The following is a 21937-nucleotide window of genomic DNA, read 5'->3' as shown; positions in this document are numbered from 1 at the left end:
CACGACACATCCATTATTAATCATATTTCATTTTTATGACCCAATCAACCCAATCTGCAGCTAAACCATGGTTCCCCAAGTACAAGCTATGTTTGGTAAATGTTAGGCTGAGGTGATAAGAATAAGGACCACAATGACAGATTGAAGTCATCTAAACCCAGCCAGGGTAGTGCCTGCAATTTTTTCTGCTGACAGTTTCTTTCCAATGATTAGTGTCCTCAAGTTACCTCAGACTCAAGGGGCCTCATTTATAAAACAGTGCGTAGCATTCATACTAAAAACGTGTACCTGCGTACAAAGGCCGAAAAATGGCGTACGCAAAAAAAGATTCCGATTTATAAAGCCGCACGCACACCTGAAGGCAATGTTCCCTTTAATTAAACTGGAAACCTGAACGCACGAGTAGGGCTAGGTAATAAAACGGAAATCGATAATTATTGCGATATAACATTTTCGATAGAATTCATCCCATCCATGTTTGGACGGATAAAACGAAGAGCCAATGAGAATAGCACTGCGCCGCGCCGTGCCAATCATGTGGCTGGAATAAAGTTACACCCAAGTTAGGTTGATGCACACAGCACAGAGCGAAGGAGGAGCAGCACGTGTTAATGTTTGGGCTCCTGTAGAGAGGAGGACGACTCTGCATCGATGCAGTGACTGAACATCAGTGTTTTCCACTACGTTAATTAAATGTCCGGTCGTCCTGTGTCAGAGTTTCTGTTTGAGCTTCCTCCTCACTCCTCTGATTTGCGCTCACTTTACACTTTAACAATAAAACACCAGCACTGATCACAAGTTATTGGGACACGTACAGGACTGATGATTGCTTTGTGTTTGTTTGATTGCTCTAGAGTTTATACGACACATGTTAAATTCTGCTACACGCACAGTCACGACATCAGGGTTAAGTGACCGGAACGATCCGGAGTCATGATCCGACATCATCGATTAATAATAGGTGATTATCAGTTCGTGTGTGTGAAGAGGGACAGAGACGAGCAGGGACACTCTCACACACTCCTAACACCCACTCTGGGATATTATTTGGAAATGGAAGTTTGACAGTGACTAGTTTTTGTAAATCATCTCCAGTGCACTTTGTGCGCTTGATGGCACAGTCACGTTCTGACGATGAAGTGGATCAATAATCTGGCTTCAGTTCACCACTTTACGTCTGCATCGTCATTTTCCCGTCTCCAAAATGTCTGTACGCATGGGTCAGAAATAGCGTACAAGTGCGCACATTCTCCCGTCAAGTTTGTTATTATAGATCCCAACGTTTGCAGGTGTGTACGCAATGGTTATAAATGAGGCCCCAGGTCTGTAGACCTACTTGGATTCAACAAAACCAATGCAGCGCCCTCGTGGTGGTCACGCTGTTTTCTTTATCCAGACAGTGCGAAGAGACCGCTGACATCTGCACCAGAATATTTCAAGTTCTGTGCTGACTGCTGATAGTAACTATAGTAACAGCAGGAGGAGATTCACCACATGGTAGTTAGTAAGCCGGCACTTTGTTCAGTTTGCCATTTCCTAAGTGGTAGTTAAAATAAATACAAAATTGTTTGCAAACAAGGGAAGAACTCATCTCAACACAGAATTTCTATTGTCCCCAAGGCAACAGGACGCAATTAGTCTGCAGCCATGCACAGGCAACACTGTCTGTGTGCTAAGGAAGTTCCCCCCCTGTTAGATCACGCTGCAGCAGGCCAGGGGGGAAAAGGAAGGATGGCAAAAAACAGGTGACACATCAGCTCAGGTGAACATGATGACATTAATGATAAAACATCAGTGGTTTGAGTTATTAATGTCAGGATCCACAAAACAAACAAAAGGTTTACTGTAGAGCAAATAAATTCAGCAAAAAGAGCTTGTACATTATGTACACACACAAAGTTAGGGGTGCATTGACCGGTAGAGACTTCACAAGGAACTTTGATGAAATGAAGGAAGGGTGCATCTTCACTTCACAGTACAACCAGTCTGAAACCTGCCTGGGTGAGAGAGGTCTCGTTACAATGAAGCAAAAGCTGTACATTTTTAAGCACTCAGAAAAACACTCTCCCTGGAGCGAGGTGAGATGTCTGTGCCAGCTTGGAACAAAGACTCGCTTTCAGGCTCCACAAACATGAAAGCTCCCAAGTTTGACGTGAGCTACTTTGAATGAGATTCAAAATGTTCAACACTTTGCTTTCCCTAGGCTCCAAAAGAGATGCCGTTAGACATTTCAAACACCCGTCCTGAATTAAACACTAGTCTCAGCTAAGCCTGCACCCAGCTGACATCACAGCCTCACTTCATCCACAAACAGGATGCCTCTGAACTTGACAACTCTTTGAGAGCACATCTCCCCTGTAGATGAAGCTCCTGTCAAGTATGCCTTTGCCAATGAGGGCAAATACCACAAACGGACATGTTTTTTAAATCATAAAACACAGGCAGGTAAGAGACAGAACTTCCCAGAAACTTCTAACCAAACAGATAAAAATCAGAGGGGTAAATTACCTCTAATGAATGGGAAGGTTATTTTCAACAAAATCATTTAATCAGCTTTATACAACATATATTGGTAGATTTTCTATCGGGCTCAGTCTCTTACCGTCTGTAATATTACAAATTGTTGTTCACTGCAGCTGAGGACCATCATTGCATAATGGCACAGTGGTCGGGCAAAGATTTTCAATACCAGTGCGGTTCCAGCATTCTCTTAAGTCATACTTAAGCTCATTCAGCAGAGAGATGTTTTTTAATAGAAATCATTTAGCAATCAACTACGCGAGACTCAAATGTGTCGATACAAACATAACAGAAATTAATAAAACCAGGATGCATTTCATGAATAGTGGCTGAGACATTACTGTACTTTTCTCATTCAATATATTTGTAGCAAACAGTTATTATTCAGTGATCAGGGATTGTGATTTGTTTGTGTTGTCCACTCCGATGACAGGTGTTTGCAGAGTTCTGCCTGAGACCAGACCAGGCGATTGTTGATGTTTTGTGTTCTAATGCCAATTATAAGGAGATGATAAGAAACAAACCTAGAGTATCACTCCCTCAGCAGTAGGGCTGGGGCGACTCGTCGACATAATCAACGTCATCGATTACGTAAATAATTTGACTCACGGAACTTGCGTCAACGTGTCATAAGGAAGGTGCGCACAGTTAAGGCATGCAGTCACCTGAGGAGCAAGCTGAAGCAGGAAAAAAAAAAGAATCTGTATACGGACACATACGCTGTTATTAGATCGTGACGGAGCATTTCTATTTTAACCTGCGCACTTTTTCTAGCACTTACGGTAGTCTTATTTTAACCTGCGCAGATTTATCAGTCTTTACGGTAGAGTTTACTGCACTGAACCAGAGAAAGTTGGAACAAAGAGGAAAGTTAAAGCTGTTTAGTTGTTAATGTTTGTTGAGATTGTTTACGTGAAATGTAGTTATATATGAAGAAAAAGAAGAAATGGGCAAACTCAAACTCATACATCTTTTCTAAAGTTAAGCACTTTATTTTAAGATGCCTTTTTCAAAAGACTTTATTGTATTTTTTAAAAGCAAACTTTACTTAAATTGAAATGAGAAAAGAATATTTGATTTATTATTAGAGTACACTTAAGTTCAGTGTGAAAATGAATAATAAACATTGTGGAACTACTATTGAATTATACTTTATTTTCAGAATTTTTATTTAATATTTATAGCCAGTTTTTGACTTCAGGCAGACATTGATACAACTACTAGGATACTTCAAGATTGTTTTTTTTAATAGACTGCTAAACTTGAATTTACACAGTGTTGATATTCCTCCAGAAAGTTACTTGAATTTTACTTTGGTTTTCATTTATTTTGCTGTTGGACGGCTTAATGTAGATGATATATTGCTTTTACTTTAATGGACCAAGCTCTTTCACAAATTGTATTTCGGAGGGATATAGGACTTTAAAAAGCAGATTAGCAGTTCAGACTGGGCTATTTATTATGTAGAAAAATGCCTTGCAGTGCATACTTTGTTTTTGTCAGATTTGTTTGTATTTCAGAGAAGAATATTAAATAAATATAAATGACACAAGTTTTTCAATTTAGATTTTTGATAAATTCATTATTATATTAATCAAGTAATAAAAAATAATCATTAAATGAATCTATCGCAGAGATGCTGTCACACATGTTGCCCTGCCCCCACTCTGTTCCTCAGATCATTCTGTGTCTGTGTCGGTTCCCCATTTTCAGTGGGGCCTTTCAGCTTGGAGAGTCATTTCCATAGGTCACGGCCCCATCCACCCTACCCCCAGCCAGAGGGCCAGCTTCATTATGGCCAGCCCTTTGTCCATACCAGATGTGCCCTCTGAATGTGTGTGTTGAGCAAGAGGGCCCACTGCCCCGACTCAGATTAACCTCCCCCTCACAACAACACAGAGCACACCAGAAAGGCTACTATCTTCCCTGTTGAATGGTTTGACCTTGCAGGTTGAGACAGGAGCTAAAGCTCAGCAACATACTGGAAACCAAACAGTGGCTAACACTATAACAGAAACAACACACTGTCCTTGACACTGAAGAAACAGGAGATTGATTATCAGTTTTGGACAGGTCAAATAGCTAAGAGATAACAGAGGTGGCCAGAAAAAAAAACCCTAACAGGGAAGTAAAATGCCGTGTTACGCGGCCAATCCTTATTCACTTGAGAATTTCAGAAAGACAGGAGAGAATAGCAGTACCTCTCATCTGTAGAGCAATATATTGGTGTGTCCCAAAATATAAGTGTAGTGTTCTTTGACACTCTGACTATGATAGGCTGCCAATGATGGAAACTCTCTACACTGACAATGAAGACATTACTTGAAGCCCAGTTGGTCAAAGTTGTTTCTCTCATGTTGCATTTGCAGAACATTTGGGCATAAGCACCCTTTGCTCACAGCTACCACAACCACAACCACAAGACAAATACCAGGACAACCCTGATAACAACCCAACAGCATGTTCCTGTGATGCAACCGGCCTGTTTCTTCACTGAAGAACACATAATGCTGAGGAAGCTTTCTGTTCCTACACAACAAAGAAGACGTATGTATAGCTAAACATATTGAGAATGGTGAGGAGGTGGGGTGGTTACATCTGTCCGCGCTGCTAGTATTATAAATATGCAGGACCTCGATCTAAAGGTTAGACAGCCAGTGCCCTGGCAGCTGCTCCAACCTAGTCACAGCGCGCGCACCCCCTCCCCCACACAAATACACACAAGGTCTATTATGACAGACACATCTGAAGTTGAAGCCCTTAACCAAGGAGTCCAGTAAAATAAACACCATCATTATCATCTGTCCTCCTTGCTGTTTCCTAACAGAGACGGCTTCACTAAAAAGCATTTCTCAAGTAATTAGCCTGCAAACCAGACAGGCTGCATAGCAAGGCTGTCTCTTGTTGATGCAGCAAGGACCTGTTTCAATGCCAGCCCACTTTAGTTTGCAGAGAGGATTCTCAAACCCACCGTTTTGGCACCACAAAGAGATGGGTTTGATTTATACCTGTATGGTCTACATGGGTAACGACAAATTGTAATAAGCTTGGGCCTTTATATACCTTGATACAGAGAGGCAAGGCAGGCTTCACTCACTTTAAGACCATCATTTCCTCCGCCATGTCCACTTTGTCAATTTCATTGACTCCCACTCTTAACATATATCCTATATGGCAAATGTGTGCAAAACTGACAGTACAATAACTCAATTTGTGTTGAAAAGCAGTTGTTATAAGACAGTATGAAGGCTTCTTCCTCCATGCCAACTTCCTTTTCCTGTTTTCAGTTTGTTTCTAAACACCAACCAAAACACAGCTAACAGCCACACACTTTGCAGGTTCCAGGTTCAAAAGGCCTAAATGTGGTTAATTAATATAAAATGGAAGTCATTTTGGTGAACTTAACGAGCCAGTATGCACACTTCCTTGTACACAATATTGGCTATGCTGGGCAGTCCAACAGCAGATCAGCCACAGATAAATGACTACGTCACTTCCAAAATAGACATGTGGGCACACAGACACACGCACACGGAGCCAGGGATAGTGGAAGAGGCGGAGTGGGGCGCACCAGCGGAAGTTAATGGAGGCCAGAGAGGGTGCTGTTTAAAGCAGCTGACTCACAGCTCAGACTGAACTGGCTAACTGTCTGATTGGCTGCTGCCGAGCATGGCGCCCCTCTCATTTGTCCACAGCACGCCTGGTTATTACAAGTTGGTCTGATATACCACAAGCTCTACATCTGCAACTCCAGGGAGAACAGCTCCAGAGTTATTGTTCAGTTTTAGTTTCCTATAGACTTTCTTACAGTCCATCGATGCACTTAGATTAGGACTGCAACAACTAATCGAGTTAACCGATTATAATTGATTATAATAATAGTTGGCAATTAATTTGGTCAACGATTAGTCTAAATTTCAGTTAACCTGGTCCAAGGCGAGTTAGAACTTGCTGTGACAACTCACACGCTACAATTTTTATATTTAAAAAAAAAAACACAAAGACAACAGCAGACAAAGCAGCTCTTTTTGCATGGACGTCGCCATTTTGTTTTAATTTGAAACTGATCTAATGCACATGTGTAGAATGCATACTCCAAACAGAGTATAATACAAACATGACTCTGGTGTCCACAGACGTCCATGTACCAGAGTATAACTGGGGCCTAACTCACTCCTCACACAAACACAGAATCAGGAGTATAGCTTGTGATTCCCTAACCTCCACATGAGGGGGAGAGCGCGCGCGGGGGGGTTCATTAACGCATTGGTGCCTTTGAATCCAATGGCCACTGGCACGGCTACAACCTCGCAAATTAGTCGTGGTTCCTTGGTCCGGGACAACGGGCGTCCAGGGTCACCCACATGCCTGGCATTCCTCCATTGCTAGTACTGACAGCACGGCACACAGCACCCAGAAAAACAACGCTCCACAGGCGTTTCATTGAAACACACACACACACACACACACACGCACACGCACACGCAGCAGCAAGAGAGGGGGGCTTAGAGTGTGGTGAAGATGAAAGTTAGTGCAAAATACTCTACAGTCTACAGGGAATATTTACACTTACACAAGATGAAAAACCCAAAATATCTAGCGAACCCTACGGACAGCTGGAAGCAGAGCTCCCACTATCGTTGTTATGAAATATGTAATGACTATTGTTTTTCTAAACGGGCTGAAAACTCATACAGCCCACTTTTAATAAAAAATGCATTACTCTCTCAAGTCTCCCTTTAGCAGGGCTCCTTATTAAAGATCGTGTGCTTGTCCGCAAGAAGTGGATTATTTTTGCTGGGCAAGGTGAAGAGAAATTTTCTTTCCAGAAAGTAGAGTTAAAAAGTGTATAAAGTGAAAAGTGTTTTCACATTATAGGTCATTGAGGTCTGGACTAGGGCTGCACGATATTAGGAAAAGATGCAATATGCAATAACGTTGTTGAATGTTGCAACGACGATATGACACAGCCTGGGGCAGACACCCAGAGAGCCATGCACAGCTCCACGAAGTCTGCGCACAGTGTTCAATTTGGGGTCTTTCATATAGGTTTGGACCGTTTAAAGTTGTGTTTTGCAGTTTTTACCGGCTCAGTCAGTAATTAACTGATTAAATCTGTGTCTCTAACACAGCGAGGAGCTGTGCACTAACAACCGAATCGAGCCAAACAGTGTTGATATTGTGGCATCATTTCAAACCAATTGTAGCGAGTCAGAGACGTCAGATGAGTCTGCGAGAGAGTTAGTGAGAGAGAGAGCAGCAGAGTCAGTGTGTGTGCGGGCCGTTATCGTTCCCTAAGGTTCTGGGACCTTCGGTTTTTTACAAGTTTTAGATAGTAACATTTTTTTTATTTCGTTAACTTTGGCACGACAAAGAACACAGACTTGTTTATCCAATCACCAGCATCATTGTTTGTGTGTTCAAGTGGGTTGAGTGAATGAACCTGTCACCATTGTAAAATCTTTACATAACACTATGGTTCTGTGATTATGTCAACAAACTGGAGCAGCTGAATCTGCCGAAACATGACACTGGTAGTGGTAACTCGAGAACTCATGGACTGCTTGTAGTTCAAAGCCTTTCATCCCCAGGCATCATCTGAGCAATAACGTCTGTGTACTCGCACTACTTTCAAGAGGTTGTCCATCATGCTGCCGGATTGTTTCAGAATTAACCAACTAGCTAGCTAACATAAATTCCATCCGTCCAATATCAGGCTGATAAACTTCCAACAAGATGTAAAGCTTTTTTCCATTTAATGTAGCGGAATAAGATGTACGTTAAAAAACATCATCCTCATGTATTTTCACTGCAAGATCATCCTAACCTGCGTAGTCAGATGACTAAGCAGAGCCGCAGCCGTCGCTTGCGACAGTTCCATCAATAAATATCTTTAAAAAACAGATTATAATAGCACGGGAGAGTAACATTAGCATATATATATCAACTGACCCTGAATTTACTTTCACCATGACACAGACAAAAATAAAGACTGACTCAGCTTCAGAGTGAAGAGATCAAGACTGAAATTAAAAGAAAGGGTGATGAAGATGAGAGGAAGAATCGCTACACTGCAAAAAGGGAAAAGTACGGAAGATTTAATATCCCAAATCAAGGCAGTATATGCTTTTTTCTCCTGACTACATATTTCTTCTGGCCAGGCAGTTTCTATGTCAGAGAATTTCCCTCGTTTCGAGCATTTTCCCACAAAAAACACAGCACATGTTTTAAGTAATATATCTCCCCTGCTGTAGCCAGGGTAGGATCAGCGTTATGTTTGTGTGCTGTTAAAACACACACACACAAAAACAGACTTTATGCTATTCAAACAATGAAGGCCTGATTACCACAGATATTTATGTTCTCTGGTTATTACATTGGAACTAATAGGCTCATTTAAACGCCAACACAAACCGAACAAAATTATAGTGTCTACATTTTGCTTCAGGGACACTTTTCATAATAGCATTAAAAGGTGTTTTGTGCAATTTCTTCATTGTAGAGCGGTGTGCAGCACTCGATGCCCCACTGCTCTCTCTCTCATTCTCTCACATACAAACACAGTGACCCATCTATCATAGTCAGAATGGCCATCAACAGGACCAAGAACTTTGCACCATCGCTGGACTTACAATAAAGAAATGTTTTTAAATCCTTGGCGTAACTTGTTTATGCTTAAGCTGTACAAGTTCCCACATTATTAAATGCAGTTCTCAGCATAACTCCTGCTCTCTCTCTCTCTCTGAGTACCTGTCATTCAGGGGCATATGAGGACATGCTGCCTGTGTGCTCACTGGACATTTGCAATAATCAACCTTCACTGGCCCTACCATAGAAAGCTAGGAGTGGCAATACAATTGCCAATCAATCAATCAAACTTAGTTATGATCTTTCTTTCAGTCTAATGATCTGTTATTATTTACCATCAGATCTTTGGTTTAACTAACTAACTTTAACAGATGCCATCAAGTCTAATAAGGCAGATAATCAGAAAAATGAAAATGTGTTTGGGCCATAATAATAGATTTGTTGTCAATAGAAAAAGGAGACTAGGTTTTCAATTATTTCTGTTTTTAGTCCTGATCTAGATCTGGGTGCTTTAAAACTGGTTATGCTGATATTCAATACTTATATTAACATCTACGTATCACTCTGTTGGAACTGTAGAAACGGTTCATTCATGGTTGTACAATGGTATTACAGAGTGGAGGTGTATTTGATGAGACAACGTTCTGCAGAGACGCTAAAACCAACAGAAGCAGACGATTTTTTTCTTTTTTTCATACATGTCAGTTAAACCATCTAACCAATCTTTAGACACAACTTCACAAAATAGAAGCTCTGTTATTCCGCTCAATATAAAGCATTGCAGCAACAAACAAACATTATCCTTTTACTTTAAAGAGGAAGTGGTTCTATGAATGTGGTTGCCATGACGGAGAGCAGCAGCCGTGACATCTACGAATGTCGGTTAAAAAAACAACTATCAAAATGCTGTGGTTTTTTAATCTGACTGCTACAGAGCACTGGTTACCTGTTTATTACATTTGTGTTAATATCTAATGTATTGCAGGTCCAAATAGCACAAAAGTCAGACCTGCACTTCATCATATCAAAAAAATCAAGTGTTATTTTATGAACATAACTGGTACATTGCAGCGACTGCATCATCATCATGGGTTTATCAACGTGTTTGTTGTTGTTTTGCATGAGAAATCAGATAGAATATTCCAATCATGGAGCTTGCCCCACCACCACCGTCTGTCCTGTTTAATTTCCCATTGATTTGTTGCATTGAAACTGCAACAATACCTTAAAGGGATAGTTCACCGAAAAATAAAAAATGAACTCATTATCTGCTCACCACTATGCCGAGTGAGGGGTGGGTGAAGTGTTTGAGTCCACAATACACTTTTGGAGTCTCATGGTGTAAATGACGCAGTTTGAGTCAAATATGAATGTCAGGGCTTCCGGACACTTGGATGCACAGTATGTTTTTTTGGACATCTAAAGAAGAGGTTTCATTTACATCAATTGTATTGGATGTGGCTGCAACACTGTTTACCCCTGAGACTCCAAAAGTGTTTTGTGGACTCAAGCACTTATCCACTCCTTTATCAGCATTGTGGTGAGTGTGAAGTTTCATTTTTTGGTGAACTATCCCCCTAAGCTCTTCCTTGGTACATGTATGAAAGTGGGACAAAGGTATTGTAGGATGCATCTCTCTAAATCCCCAGATGCTTCATTACTAGTAGTAACCCTGGAGCAAAAACTGAGATGACATGCTAAACTAATTCTGCACATCCTTTGTGTTCTGGGACCGCCAGGATTGATTTGGAGTCTTGCTTGGCAGCCGAGTGCATTGGACTCAGAGTGCTGACACAGCACTTGATTATACCAGCCACTCCAGCTAAATGTGGCCCATTTACTTACTATGCCTAAAGGGGGGAACATAGGGGGAGAAACACACGACTCAGAGCAGACAAATGAAAGTGGAGGGTGGGGGGGCTGAAGCAAAGGAGAGGGAGAAACAAGTGACAGAGCGTGAGCACAGAGCCGATTAGGCGGGAGGATGACTGAGACTGGTAGGATGAGGAGAGTAGTAGTGACACCACCTAATTTAGACTGCTGCCGGGGCTCGGATGTGTGTGGATGCTTTTGCGGGTGCACTACACAGTTGTACATAAGACAAGAGTAGGTGAGCTGCAGGGGTGTGGTGCTGAACACCCCACAGCGGCTCAAAGTAAAAGGTGTCATTTAAGGTGTTCTCTGGCTAACTGATATTGATTCCTTTGTGAAGACACATATATACATGCATGTTGTAGACGCTGGATATTCAGGTTAGTCACATTACTGCTGGAAATGAACATTGGAACACTGATATTTCTTCTAGTCGTTGAATCAGATTATCTGCATCTACAATATTGGATTCTATTCTGATGCAAATGACGCAGCCCTGAGCGTGGACTCGAGCCATGACAATCCTATTGCTGGACAAAGAAGCGGAATTCTCTCTCGTCTCGCGTGTCCGTGAGCCAACATATCAATTTGATAACCAGCCTGCATCTGAAGCAGCGGCGGGGCACATGCGAACACGACCATGCGTTTTGGCACGAGGGGGCTCCGATGAGATCTTAATGCACGCTGCCCGAAAAGCATGCTCCTCCATTCATATTGAGGCTGGCTCTCTCTCTCTCCCTCTCCGTCCACACAAAGGAATGTGACACAAAGGAAACTCTGCGAGTCAACAGGAAGGCACACACGCTACCTGCGATTTGCACATATGAGAAAATAGCCCTCACCTTTTGCAGAAGCGTGCTGGCTAGTGCAAACAAAGGAGATGGACAGTTTTGCGGCAATAACAACAATGCATGAATGGAAGCATCGGGGCTTGCTGGTGGACCAGAGCCATTCTCTAATGAGCAGCGGAAAAACGCTTGAGCCCAATTCACAAATCATCACACGCCGACTCCCCCGAGTGTGTTTAGGAGACGTGCATCTCTTGGCAGGAAGAAAAGATGTCAGGTAGCACAAAGCAGCAGGTTTCAGCCGCAGTCTGCCTCCGCTGCGTTCACATGAGGTGAACCGAAACTATCACTGCAGAGCGATGTGCAAAGTGGATTTTAAAAGAAGGATGTGCCGATTAGAAATGCATCAGAAGACTCCCCGGAGGGGTCGAAGACATTAAATCGGCATTTTCTGAACAGAGACTGTCGCACACGAGTTCGTTATGCCGTTAGATTTATAAGTATGGAAGATATCGACCCCCCCCCCCCCCCCCTCGTGTTTTCACAGTAAGCTGCATGCATGCGGTGCACATGAGGACAGCGACCTGCGCGAAGAGAAACTGTTACACTTGAAGCTAAAACACAGGGAAATGACAGAAGTCGGTGTTTTAGTGAATCGATGCTGTGAGCTGCGGCTAAAGGCTAACAGGCTAACTACCGCGGGGCAGAGTAGATAGGAATCAGTCACACGGAAAGTCAAACTAGCAGCTAACACTTGTGACAGTTTATTAACTAAATAGACAGGAGGACATACGGGGTAGGAACGAACCTGCTAACGGAATAGACGCAACAATACCTGCGAGGAAAAACTCTGAAATTTAGCTTTTCGGGTTTGACTCGCGTCAGAAATAGCTGATTCGCTAGCGAAAGAGCGAAGACTTGACACGGGGACAGCCCAGCGAGGTGTCAACAATCACACGCAGGGAAGTAACGGGGATCTGGACACTCCGCCCAGAGGCACCGTGAACTTCTGCTGTTCAACTGTGTGCTCAGGAGGGGGGAAAAAACCTTTGGGATGGGACAACCAGCAGGTAAATGAACAACCAGTGTCCGACTCGAAACGGCAAACATCCACCCAGGGATGCTGCCAACTTTGTGTTTGTGAAACTGGCTGTTCCGTCCACCGGACGACACTCCGGAGCTCTTTGTTGGCGCTAAATCCGCTAAAAGCCGGGGGAAACACCCTCTCCGGTCCCGGGCGGTGGCCGCGGGCTCTCCACTACATCCAGCGTGACTTTTAGCTCCACTGCTCCATTTTTTCCCCCCCAGACAATAAACATTCCTCAGGCAGGCAGCAGCAGGCTGGCCGCCGACCCTGCGCCATCTTAGTTAGACACACTCCGCTTCTTCATGCCTCTTGAACAAAGAGCTTTTCTAACGGAGCCCGCTGGAGCCGCGAGAGAAACTTCGGAGAAAAACGCCACCGGGAAAAAACACTACTGAACGGTGTCCATTAAAAGCCACTTACCGCTGTTTACTTGTATCCCTGTCCCGAGCAGGAGGACGAGCAGGAGGCATGGTGTTGCATCCATCGTGGCTACGGACCAGACTGGCAGCCCAGTGCTAACTTCTCCCTGTGCTCAGGAAGGTAGCCGCCGATTGGCTGACAGCACCGCAAGTCCTGCCTCTCCAGCGTTTGTTGGGGGGAAGAGCGGCCCTGATTGGCGGCGGAACCTGCCACACCCCGCCCCACTGGAGCAACTCTCCCACTGCTGTAAACAAACACTGTTGCCATTCACTGTAATGACAAAGTGTACATTTACAGGCTTTATTCATTTTTATTCACAATAACAAATGTTTTACTAAATAGCAGCTTCGATTAACCACCTTATAATAATAGTAATTATTCCTGTATACCCAATAACTCTTAAAACTACCTATTATTACATGTAATCTTCATCTTTTTTATACTGCATTCTGGCCTCCAAAAAAGTCAAAGGTTAAAACATGTATGACTTCTCTAAACATGTCTCACACAGCCTGGCTTTAAATAGAACACAAAAGTGCGTCTTGGTGAAGGGGGAAAAACTATTTAGTCCTGGAGGAAGACAGAGAGGAAGGTGACACTCATGTGATTTTTGCCAGACATAAATATTGTGTCGCCGTGACTCTGACTGAAGGAACATATCATGGCCACGGCACCATATGCTCAAAGACAGCCCTCGCACATTGTCCTAAAGCTGATGGTCCTTCCTTTGTCTCTGCCACGTTAACTTCATCACTTGAGTAGACACACACACACACAGTTGGCCTGGCCTCCATTCCCTCCCCCTCCCTCTGGTGTGTGCACGCACTCACACAGCCTCCCTAGTCCCTGGAGAGTGTGACAGAGATTGATGATGGCCTATTATTTGATGTCCAACTGAGCCCTGCATGGTCCTGCATACACACACACAGGTACACTCTCGCTCATGCATATTTATCATAATGATCCCAGCAAGAGGGAGAATAAGAATCCTGCTGCTGGTCCAATGAGTAGAGCAACAGACAGTGTTTACTGTAAACTGAAGATGAGTCAGAGACACAACATATGTAGGATTTTATATAAAGTTCTAAATGGGATATTTACTCAAACAGATGTTGTTAAATGGAGAGGCCCTCTGACAACTCATGCGCCCCCCCCCCACGCACACACACACACACACACACACACACACACACACGCACACGCACACGCACACACACACACAAAGGCACCACCTGCTCTTAGCCATGCTGGTCAGGCTTTCAAGCCTGTACTTTTCTCTTTTGCATTTATAATTTTGGTATTCACCTGACACATTCATTCAGAATGACGTACAGTGTGTTTAGAGTGGTCAGAATGCTTCGACCTTTAATCACAAAATTACATGCGACCAATAGTAAGTAGTATAAAGGTCGGTGAGGTTGTTGCTGTGGACACTGAATGACGTCGAATAAGAAGGAAAATGCCGGGGGTTTTTTCAGGACAAAATCAATAATTGGTGATTGATGTGTTAGCGGTAAATATGCCTCTAGTTAATATATTTTCACCCCTTCTGTGGTTCTGTCTGGAGCAGGAAGGTCAAAGAGCAACTGGGAGGGACAGGTGATAGCACAGACAAACAAAGCTTTATGTCATTAGTCATTTGTTTGTCCTTCTGTCACTTCCCTTCAGCATTTCCACTCAGACGAATCTCTGCTGCCTTCTTGAACACGGTTCCATTACTTTGATAACTCCACTTGACTTTCTGACACCCAGCCTTCCGAGTGTGTGAGTCAATCCAATGTCGCTGTGAGCCATGAAACCTGCCCAGAATGTATTCACACACCACTCCTCCAAAAGTTCTATATATAACTGGCTTTTGTGGAACAAATTTAAGTGTCTGTCTGAGATGGAAGAGAAGTTAAATGAGTTATGACCCAGGTCTTACTGTGATTAGAAGATGATAGACATGCAGAAATGATGGAGACAACAGTTTAATACTGAGACTGAGGGTGTTTACAGCTGCAGTTCTTCTAGATGCTGGCTCCAAGAAAACTGTGATTGTTCTCCAACAAATGATATATTCTCAGAGATTCACAGCATGTACTGTGTCTATTGACATTCAAATATTTAATCGTGCAACATACATACTAAAAGATGTGATACATGTCAATAACAATGCATAGAACAACAAAAGATAGTACATGTGTTATTAACAGCGCCGTAGCAGTGAAAGCATGTGACCCTCTGCACTTACCTCACAAACATCACCAACCAAAAACATTTCAAAATTTTGGTAAGGATTGGAATTTTTCAAAACAATATGATATTTGGGGATTAAACATACAGTTAATAGTATTGTGGATTATTATGTTTATGTTTATTTAATGCACATTAATCAACATGTGGACTTAAGTCCAGCATGTAAATGTGCCAGATTTATCCATGGCAACTAGTTTTTTCATCTGCAATCCCTTGCAGGTTGATGGCAAAAAATATATAACATAAACTAACTTGAAAAAACTCAGAAGTACATACAAAGTCACTTTGCATAAATTACTAAAGCAATGACATAACTGTATGACATATGAAAACACGAACAAAGGCACATAGCAGATGGAAGGCACTAAAGATGATGAGTAAAACCATGTAAAGACTCAACCAAAAGCATATACAAGCTAAAATAAGACACACTTACACACAAAGAATTTGTAGGAAAACAACAAAGCCTAACCACTTGAATGTCCTCTAACCATAGTTTTATAGAACTGGGGAGGGACATTATATGTTCCATAGTTCCGTGGTTATGATGTTTCAGGTAGGAAAAGGCTGAATGGTACTATTAGCATTAAAGAATCCCCCCTGGCAGTAGCTTTTGTCAATGAGTTTTGATTTGAAGGAACTCAGTGTGCAACATTTTATACGCACGTTAAAAATTTGTTTGATCATAATTTTCCCAATTTAAGAATTTTCTTTTGTTAAAACATTGTACATGGTCATTATCTATTGCTTTGTTGTAATTTGTTCTATTCGCAATGGTTTGCCAACATTCACTATGTAATTCTCTGCATAAATAATAATTAAGGAATCATAATTAATACCGGATCCAATTTGACCCATAACTCATATATGCAACTCTTTGTATTCAAAGCATTCAAAAAAGAAAAACTATCAAATGTGTTTCAGTGTTGCCCAATTTATATGATCATTTTGCCCTCTGTACAATGTAAAATCAATAATTACAAAATTCCCATACTTTCCTCATCTAGTGACAGTATTAGGAGTTATAATTATCGGTCTAGTAAAATAGGGATCTATTGTTTTACACATCTCTTTTCACATGACATCTTTCCAGCAAATCATAATTGGCACGGATAATGTAGGAGACACAGGCAGCGATACAGTGTTTCTCTCTATTTGTAGGCACTGTTAGATACTTGTTCCTGAACGTCTTTTATAGAAGTATTGTTTATTTATTGTTTATGTAGTGTTTTCTTAAAGGGGACATAGCATGCCCATTTTACCACAAGTTGATATGGTTCCTTGGGGTCTTAATGAAATGTCTGTAACATACTTTGGTCAAAATACCACAAGGATCATTTAAAACAGCACCCTTTTTACCCTGTATAAAACAGCCCTCCACAGAGTGACCTGTTTTGAGTGCCTGTTCCTTTAAATGCTAATGAGCCAGCTCCCCCCTCCCCCCTCTCCCCCCATGATTAACCCGGCGTACAGTAGAGCTGAACACTGCGGAAGTCTTCCACACAGCTGGCAGTGTGGAAGACCGCTGCGAGGCAGCACAGCGCCGTTCTCAAGCGCGCAGCCGCCTGGCTGTTCACACGGGACGAGCATTTCTCCGCTGGTCAGCCCCATAGACTGTATATATAAGGTCAGCCCGCGATTCTGCTTTCTCCGCTTGTTGTTGTACCCGTTGAATGTCGGGGTTCGGGGGTTACAGTAGCGCTGCACACTGCGGAAGTCTTCCACACCGCTGGCTGTGTGGCGCTGACACAAATTCCAGCTCACGCACGGGAGAGCGAGCGGTCGCTCCCGAGCAGCTGCTGCAGCCTCCCAGTCCCAACGATCCAGACAAATGCCACATGTGAGTGAATCGCGGGCTGACCAGCGGAGAAATGCTCGTCCCGTGTGAACAGCCCGGCTGCGTGCTTGGGAACGGCGCTGCACTGCCTCGCAGCCTCGCTGCCTCCAGTGTAAACCCGGCGTAGCGAGTGTGGGGGGACGGGGGGGCAAGACCATGTAGGGAGACTTCCAGTTCCTTGTTACGACACAAAACCCAGGAAGCGCAATCGAGTCGCTCAAGCATGACGTTTCTGACTTAGAGGAACTATAACAAAACGCGCGAGTGTTTTTTCCCCAGAGTTTTTGGGTTGGTAGACATGCCAGATACCCACATTAACCTGTAGAAGCACTAACAAAGTGGAATTTGCATGCTATGTCCCCTTTAAATATGACTCATGTACAACAATCTCCCCCAAAATATGATAATTTTAATCCTCTGGTAAGACATTTCAACACCTGGCAGCGCTGATGTGTTTTCTTTTATTCAGTAGGCCATTGTTGAGGATGCAACAAAGCCGTGTTTTGATCAGAAAAATGAAGATATCTTTCACAGATCTAAATTTAAAAATGGGTCTGTTTTGATCCCAACAGGATATGAGGGTAAAGTAACGCACCTGACCTCTGTCTGAATCCTCGAGATGTCTATACTTGATGAGATGTCGCTGCTCATTCAGTCAAGCACCTCTCCTTTCCCTCGTGTATTTTAAGCTCCTTAAATCGGTCCCTGTGCACGACAAGGCCTGCGGCTGGCACTGTTCCTGTTACACATGTAGTGCAATATTGAATTCACTATGTTCTCAGGCTGGGAACACGGACACATCCAGGGAAAAACCAATACATACAAACAATACTTGCATGTGTAATGGATGAAGAGAGCTGGTGAAAATCTTTAAAAAGAAGGCAGAGGATTTGATTCATAAATGCATGAGGTCCATCAAATCTTAAAACCAATGCTGCTTCGGCTGTGGCAAACAAATAACCATTACGTGACCTGTGTAGTTTATTTCAATAATTTAAAGTCAATATTGGTCTTAAAAATGGTACTCATTTATAATTTTTTATATTATTTACAAAAAGGAGTTAATTTGTTTTCAACTGTACCATGAAAATGAGTTTTATTAAATGTTTCAGTTCATATTTGCAGCACAATGATGTGAAATCGAAAAGTTCCAACACAAGTGCTAAATAATTTATATGAATTGGAATTGGAAAGCAAACTGTGCACCACATATTGCTGTGATAAATTGAATGTTGGCTGATTTATGCTCATGGAGAAAGCTTCCATGCAGCTGGATTTAATAAATGCTATTTTATCTAATTAAAAAGAAAAATTTGAACGGGAGAAATAAATATCACCTTTGCGGAATGTAGATCTGTCTTAGGAGGTGGTCTTATAAATGGCCCCATTGCATATGATAAATAGTAATGAAAATACATTTAAATTATGACGACACAGTCAGATGAAGAGATCATTCTTGGTAACAAACATTTAAGAATATTCTGGGAAAACTCATAAATATTTTTGCCCTGGAATAATTATGTTCCAGGAACTGCAGACACTCACACACACGCACACACACAGTGTAGTTGTCATGTTTAATTAAAGGGAATGGGCCGTGCCCTGTCTGGGTCTCTGGGTCTCCACCCTGATATCTGGTGCTGTGGATGGAGCTCTGCCACTCAGTTCATCCACCCTGCTTTTATTTTAGACCCATCCCTACAAAACACTGTAGCAGACAAATGACCGAATCCCTGCTAGAACTCAGTGTTCTTTTACTGACGAAGAAATTCAGCATCCATCTATCCATCAGTCCGTCCATCCGTCCATCCGTCCATCCGTCCATTTTCTGCTGCCTAACCGGGGTTGGGATGGCAGTAGGTCAAGCAAGGTATCGCCCAGACGTCCCTCTTCCCAGACGTTTTCCAGCTCCTCCTGGAGGATCTCATGGCAGTCCTAGACAAGACAAGATGTATAATTTATCCAGTGTGTTCTGGGTCTAGCCTGTGGCCTCTTAAAAGCTGGACGCACAGAGAAGACATTAGAATTCACTCGCAACACATGCAAGTCAGATGCCCGAGCGACCTCAATTGACTCCTTTTGGTGAGACGGAGTAGCGGCTCTACTCTGAGCTCTCCCTCAGATATCAGAGCTCTTTGCTCTATCTCTAAGGCTGCGTCTAGCCACACTGCAGAGGAAACCTATTCAGCTCTCTCTGTCTTGTATCCATTGTCTTGCTCCTTTAGTCTCTACCCAAAGCTTAGGATCGTATAGGGGAGAATCCGACGGGAGAGCTTTGCCTTCTGCATCAGCTGCCTCTTCACTACGCCACGTCTGGTACAGCGTGTGCTTTCCTGCAGACACTGCCTCAGTCGGCATGTCAGTCTCCTGCACCATCCTACACTCACTCATGATACTTACACTCATTCACTCGGCACTTAGACCCAGAAATCCTTTCCTGGAGTGACAAACCTCCGCCACGGGTTAGGAGGAGAAGCTGGACTTATAATTTGTTAACGCCAGTCTCGCTATCGATAACTGCTGGGTAGGTTTTGTTTTTCCTTAGTCCTGAGAAGAGCATGGTGCCTTTCCTTAACATGTCTCTGGTTTTCTGTAGGTTTGGACTGTAAAAAATGTTCACTCACAAACCTGATTGTTGATAAAGAGATTTTTAGAGTGTCAATTCATATCTTTGTTCCTTCACGAGTACTGGATTTAATAAAGCAAAGGCATGAAATAAATATTGTTCATGCAGGAATGCAATATATATATATACATATCCAACATATATGTATACATGCATGAATTGGTAAAATATAACATGACTGGAGGTGATTTGCAGTTGGATTTGAGACATTCAATAATTTTTTATTACATTATGCGTTTGACTGTGCCGTCTCTGTGAATATTTTCTTGTTGTGTCTTCCTTCTCACAGTGTTGTTACTGAAGCCCTGACTGTCTAAGATATGGCACATAAAAATCTAATCACTAGCTGACACAAACAGCTGAAAGCCAACATTTTTCTTATCAACAGTAATTGGGTTTATCCCTGCACAGTACCTATGAGGAGGTGATGCATTCATTTGTTGTGGCTCACACCAAATTGCTCAGCTTCCGCTATAGATGTTTTCAGAAAACCCTTCCCATTTATTCTAATAAATTTGAATGTATTGAAGAGTCTTTACAGCGTATAACATCGCTTTGTCTCATCAGTCTTCATTCGTGCCACATTGCGAGCACACTCACCACCTCACTCCTGCCAGCCCTTTGTCATCATGGCAGTAAAGCTCTGTTTCAATTCATCATCATCCTTCAGAGGCTGCATTTGAAGACCAATTGCGATCAACTACTTGAAGACAGTTGTTGCTTCCTTTACCCTAAAACATTTATTGTCTTACATTTCTTTCAACCTTACTCATAATAAAGTAAAGGGCATCGCAAAAACATTATATCTCTTGAATCTTGGGGGGATCTGCAGTTCTCCTCTCTCCATTTCTTCTTATTTCTCGTTTTCTCTTGCTGTCTCTGTCAAGCCCGCTGGTAAGAAGAATGTGAGAGCACAGCAGCAGATCCTCCGCAGGATTCAGCGCGAGCGAGTGGCCATGTTGATGACGTTTCTAACATGCAACGGAGGCAAAGATGAAAAAAAAAAAAAATCTAATTTTTCAAGATGAAAAAAGTGTTACCATATAAGACACTGACTGAGATCTGAAGAAAGGTTTTGGTGATAAGGACCGACGCCGGTGTGAAGACAAACACGATTTTCTCAGTGGCATTAATACGATACATCCTCTGCCTGCTGCACAGCCTGAACACTCCACAGATTTCTATGTTGTTGAGAACACATCTGAGCAGAGAATCTCCTGCTGCATTGTTTGAAAGGTAAACTCCAGAGAAAGTCTGGACCCAATTCTTTGCACCAGAGTTCATGTTTGAAAACGGCTACTGTAAGTTTGCATACAGGGTGTGGCAGGCAGGTCTGCTCCATCCTGCCTCCTCCTTACCTGATCACACCCGCTGCAAATCATCATGCTAACACCATATTTAAGCCCTGGCTCTGCACCCAGTAATCATCGAATCCTCCTTTTAACCTTGTGGTAACTCTGAGACTCCTGTTACTGCCTTCTACCTTCTTGATGGTGTTCTTGCCTCCTCGCCTGCTGTCCTGACTTCTGCCTGTTTCTTGTGTCTCAGGTTCACACCCTCCATCTCATCACCTGCCTGTCCACTCTCAGCCCATTCACCTCCAAATTGTTGGAACATCTGGATTCTTCTGTTGCACATTTTTACATTCATTAAATCTCTGTTAAACTTTAGTTCTTCTGTTACACTTAACTAATCTCGAATCTTTCACTGTAGATTTTAAGGTTTAGGATAATAAAGCCCAATTAATGATTCTGCGTCGAAGCTACGCCATAGCCTACGCGTAGACGTGCACCCTACGCAGAGCCCTACACCGTACCCTGACGGTGATGTAAAAATGTAACTACACAGCGAGGCGATGCAGACCGCAAGAGCCGTGATTGGTCCGCTTGGTAGCATCGCATTTCCGGCAGACTCGCCCCCATTCTTGAATTGAGTTGAAGGAATGAACATGGACGACGTCT

The 21937-nt window shown here is 42.7% G+C and overlaps 1 protein-coding gene across 1 annotated transcript in view; it reads right to left on the bottom strand.

The window, feature by feature from the left end:
* The window catches only part of tgfbr1b (transforming growth factor, beta receptor 1 b), a 58323-nt gene extending 44956 nt beyond the window's left edge, over window positions 1-13367 (bottom strand). The window contains exon 1 of the mRNA XM_034572584.1: window positions 13276-13367. Within this exon, the coding sequence (XP_034428475.1) occupies window positions 13276-13339 (64 nt within the window). The 5' untranslated portion in view covers window positions 13340-13367. The remainder of the gene's footprint in view (window positions 1-13275) is intronic.
* Window positions 13368-21937: the final 8570 nt, after the last annotated feature.

Source organism: Hippoglossus hippoglossus, chromosome 20 (assembly GCF_009819705.1).
Source record: "Hippoglossus hippoglossus isolate fHipHip1 chromosome 20, fHipHip1.pri, whole genome shotgun sequence".
NCBI lineage: Eukaryota > Metazoa > Chordata > Actinopteri > Pleuronectiformes > Pleuronectidae > Hippoglossus > Hippoglossus hippoglossus.
The sequence above is the reverse complement of the archived record's forward strand: the minus strand, read 5'-3'. Positions and strand labels throughout refer to the sequence as shown.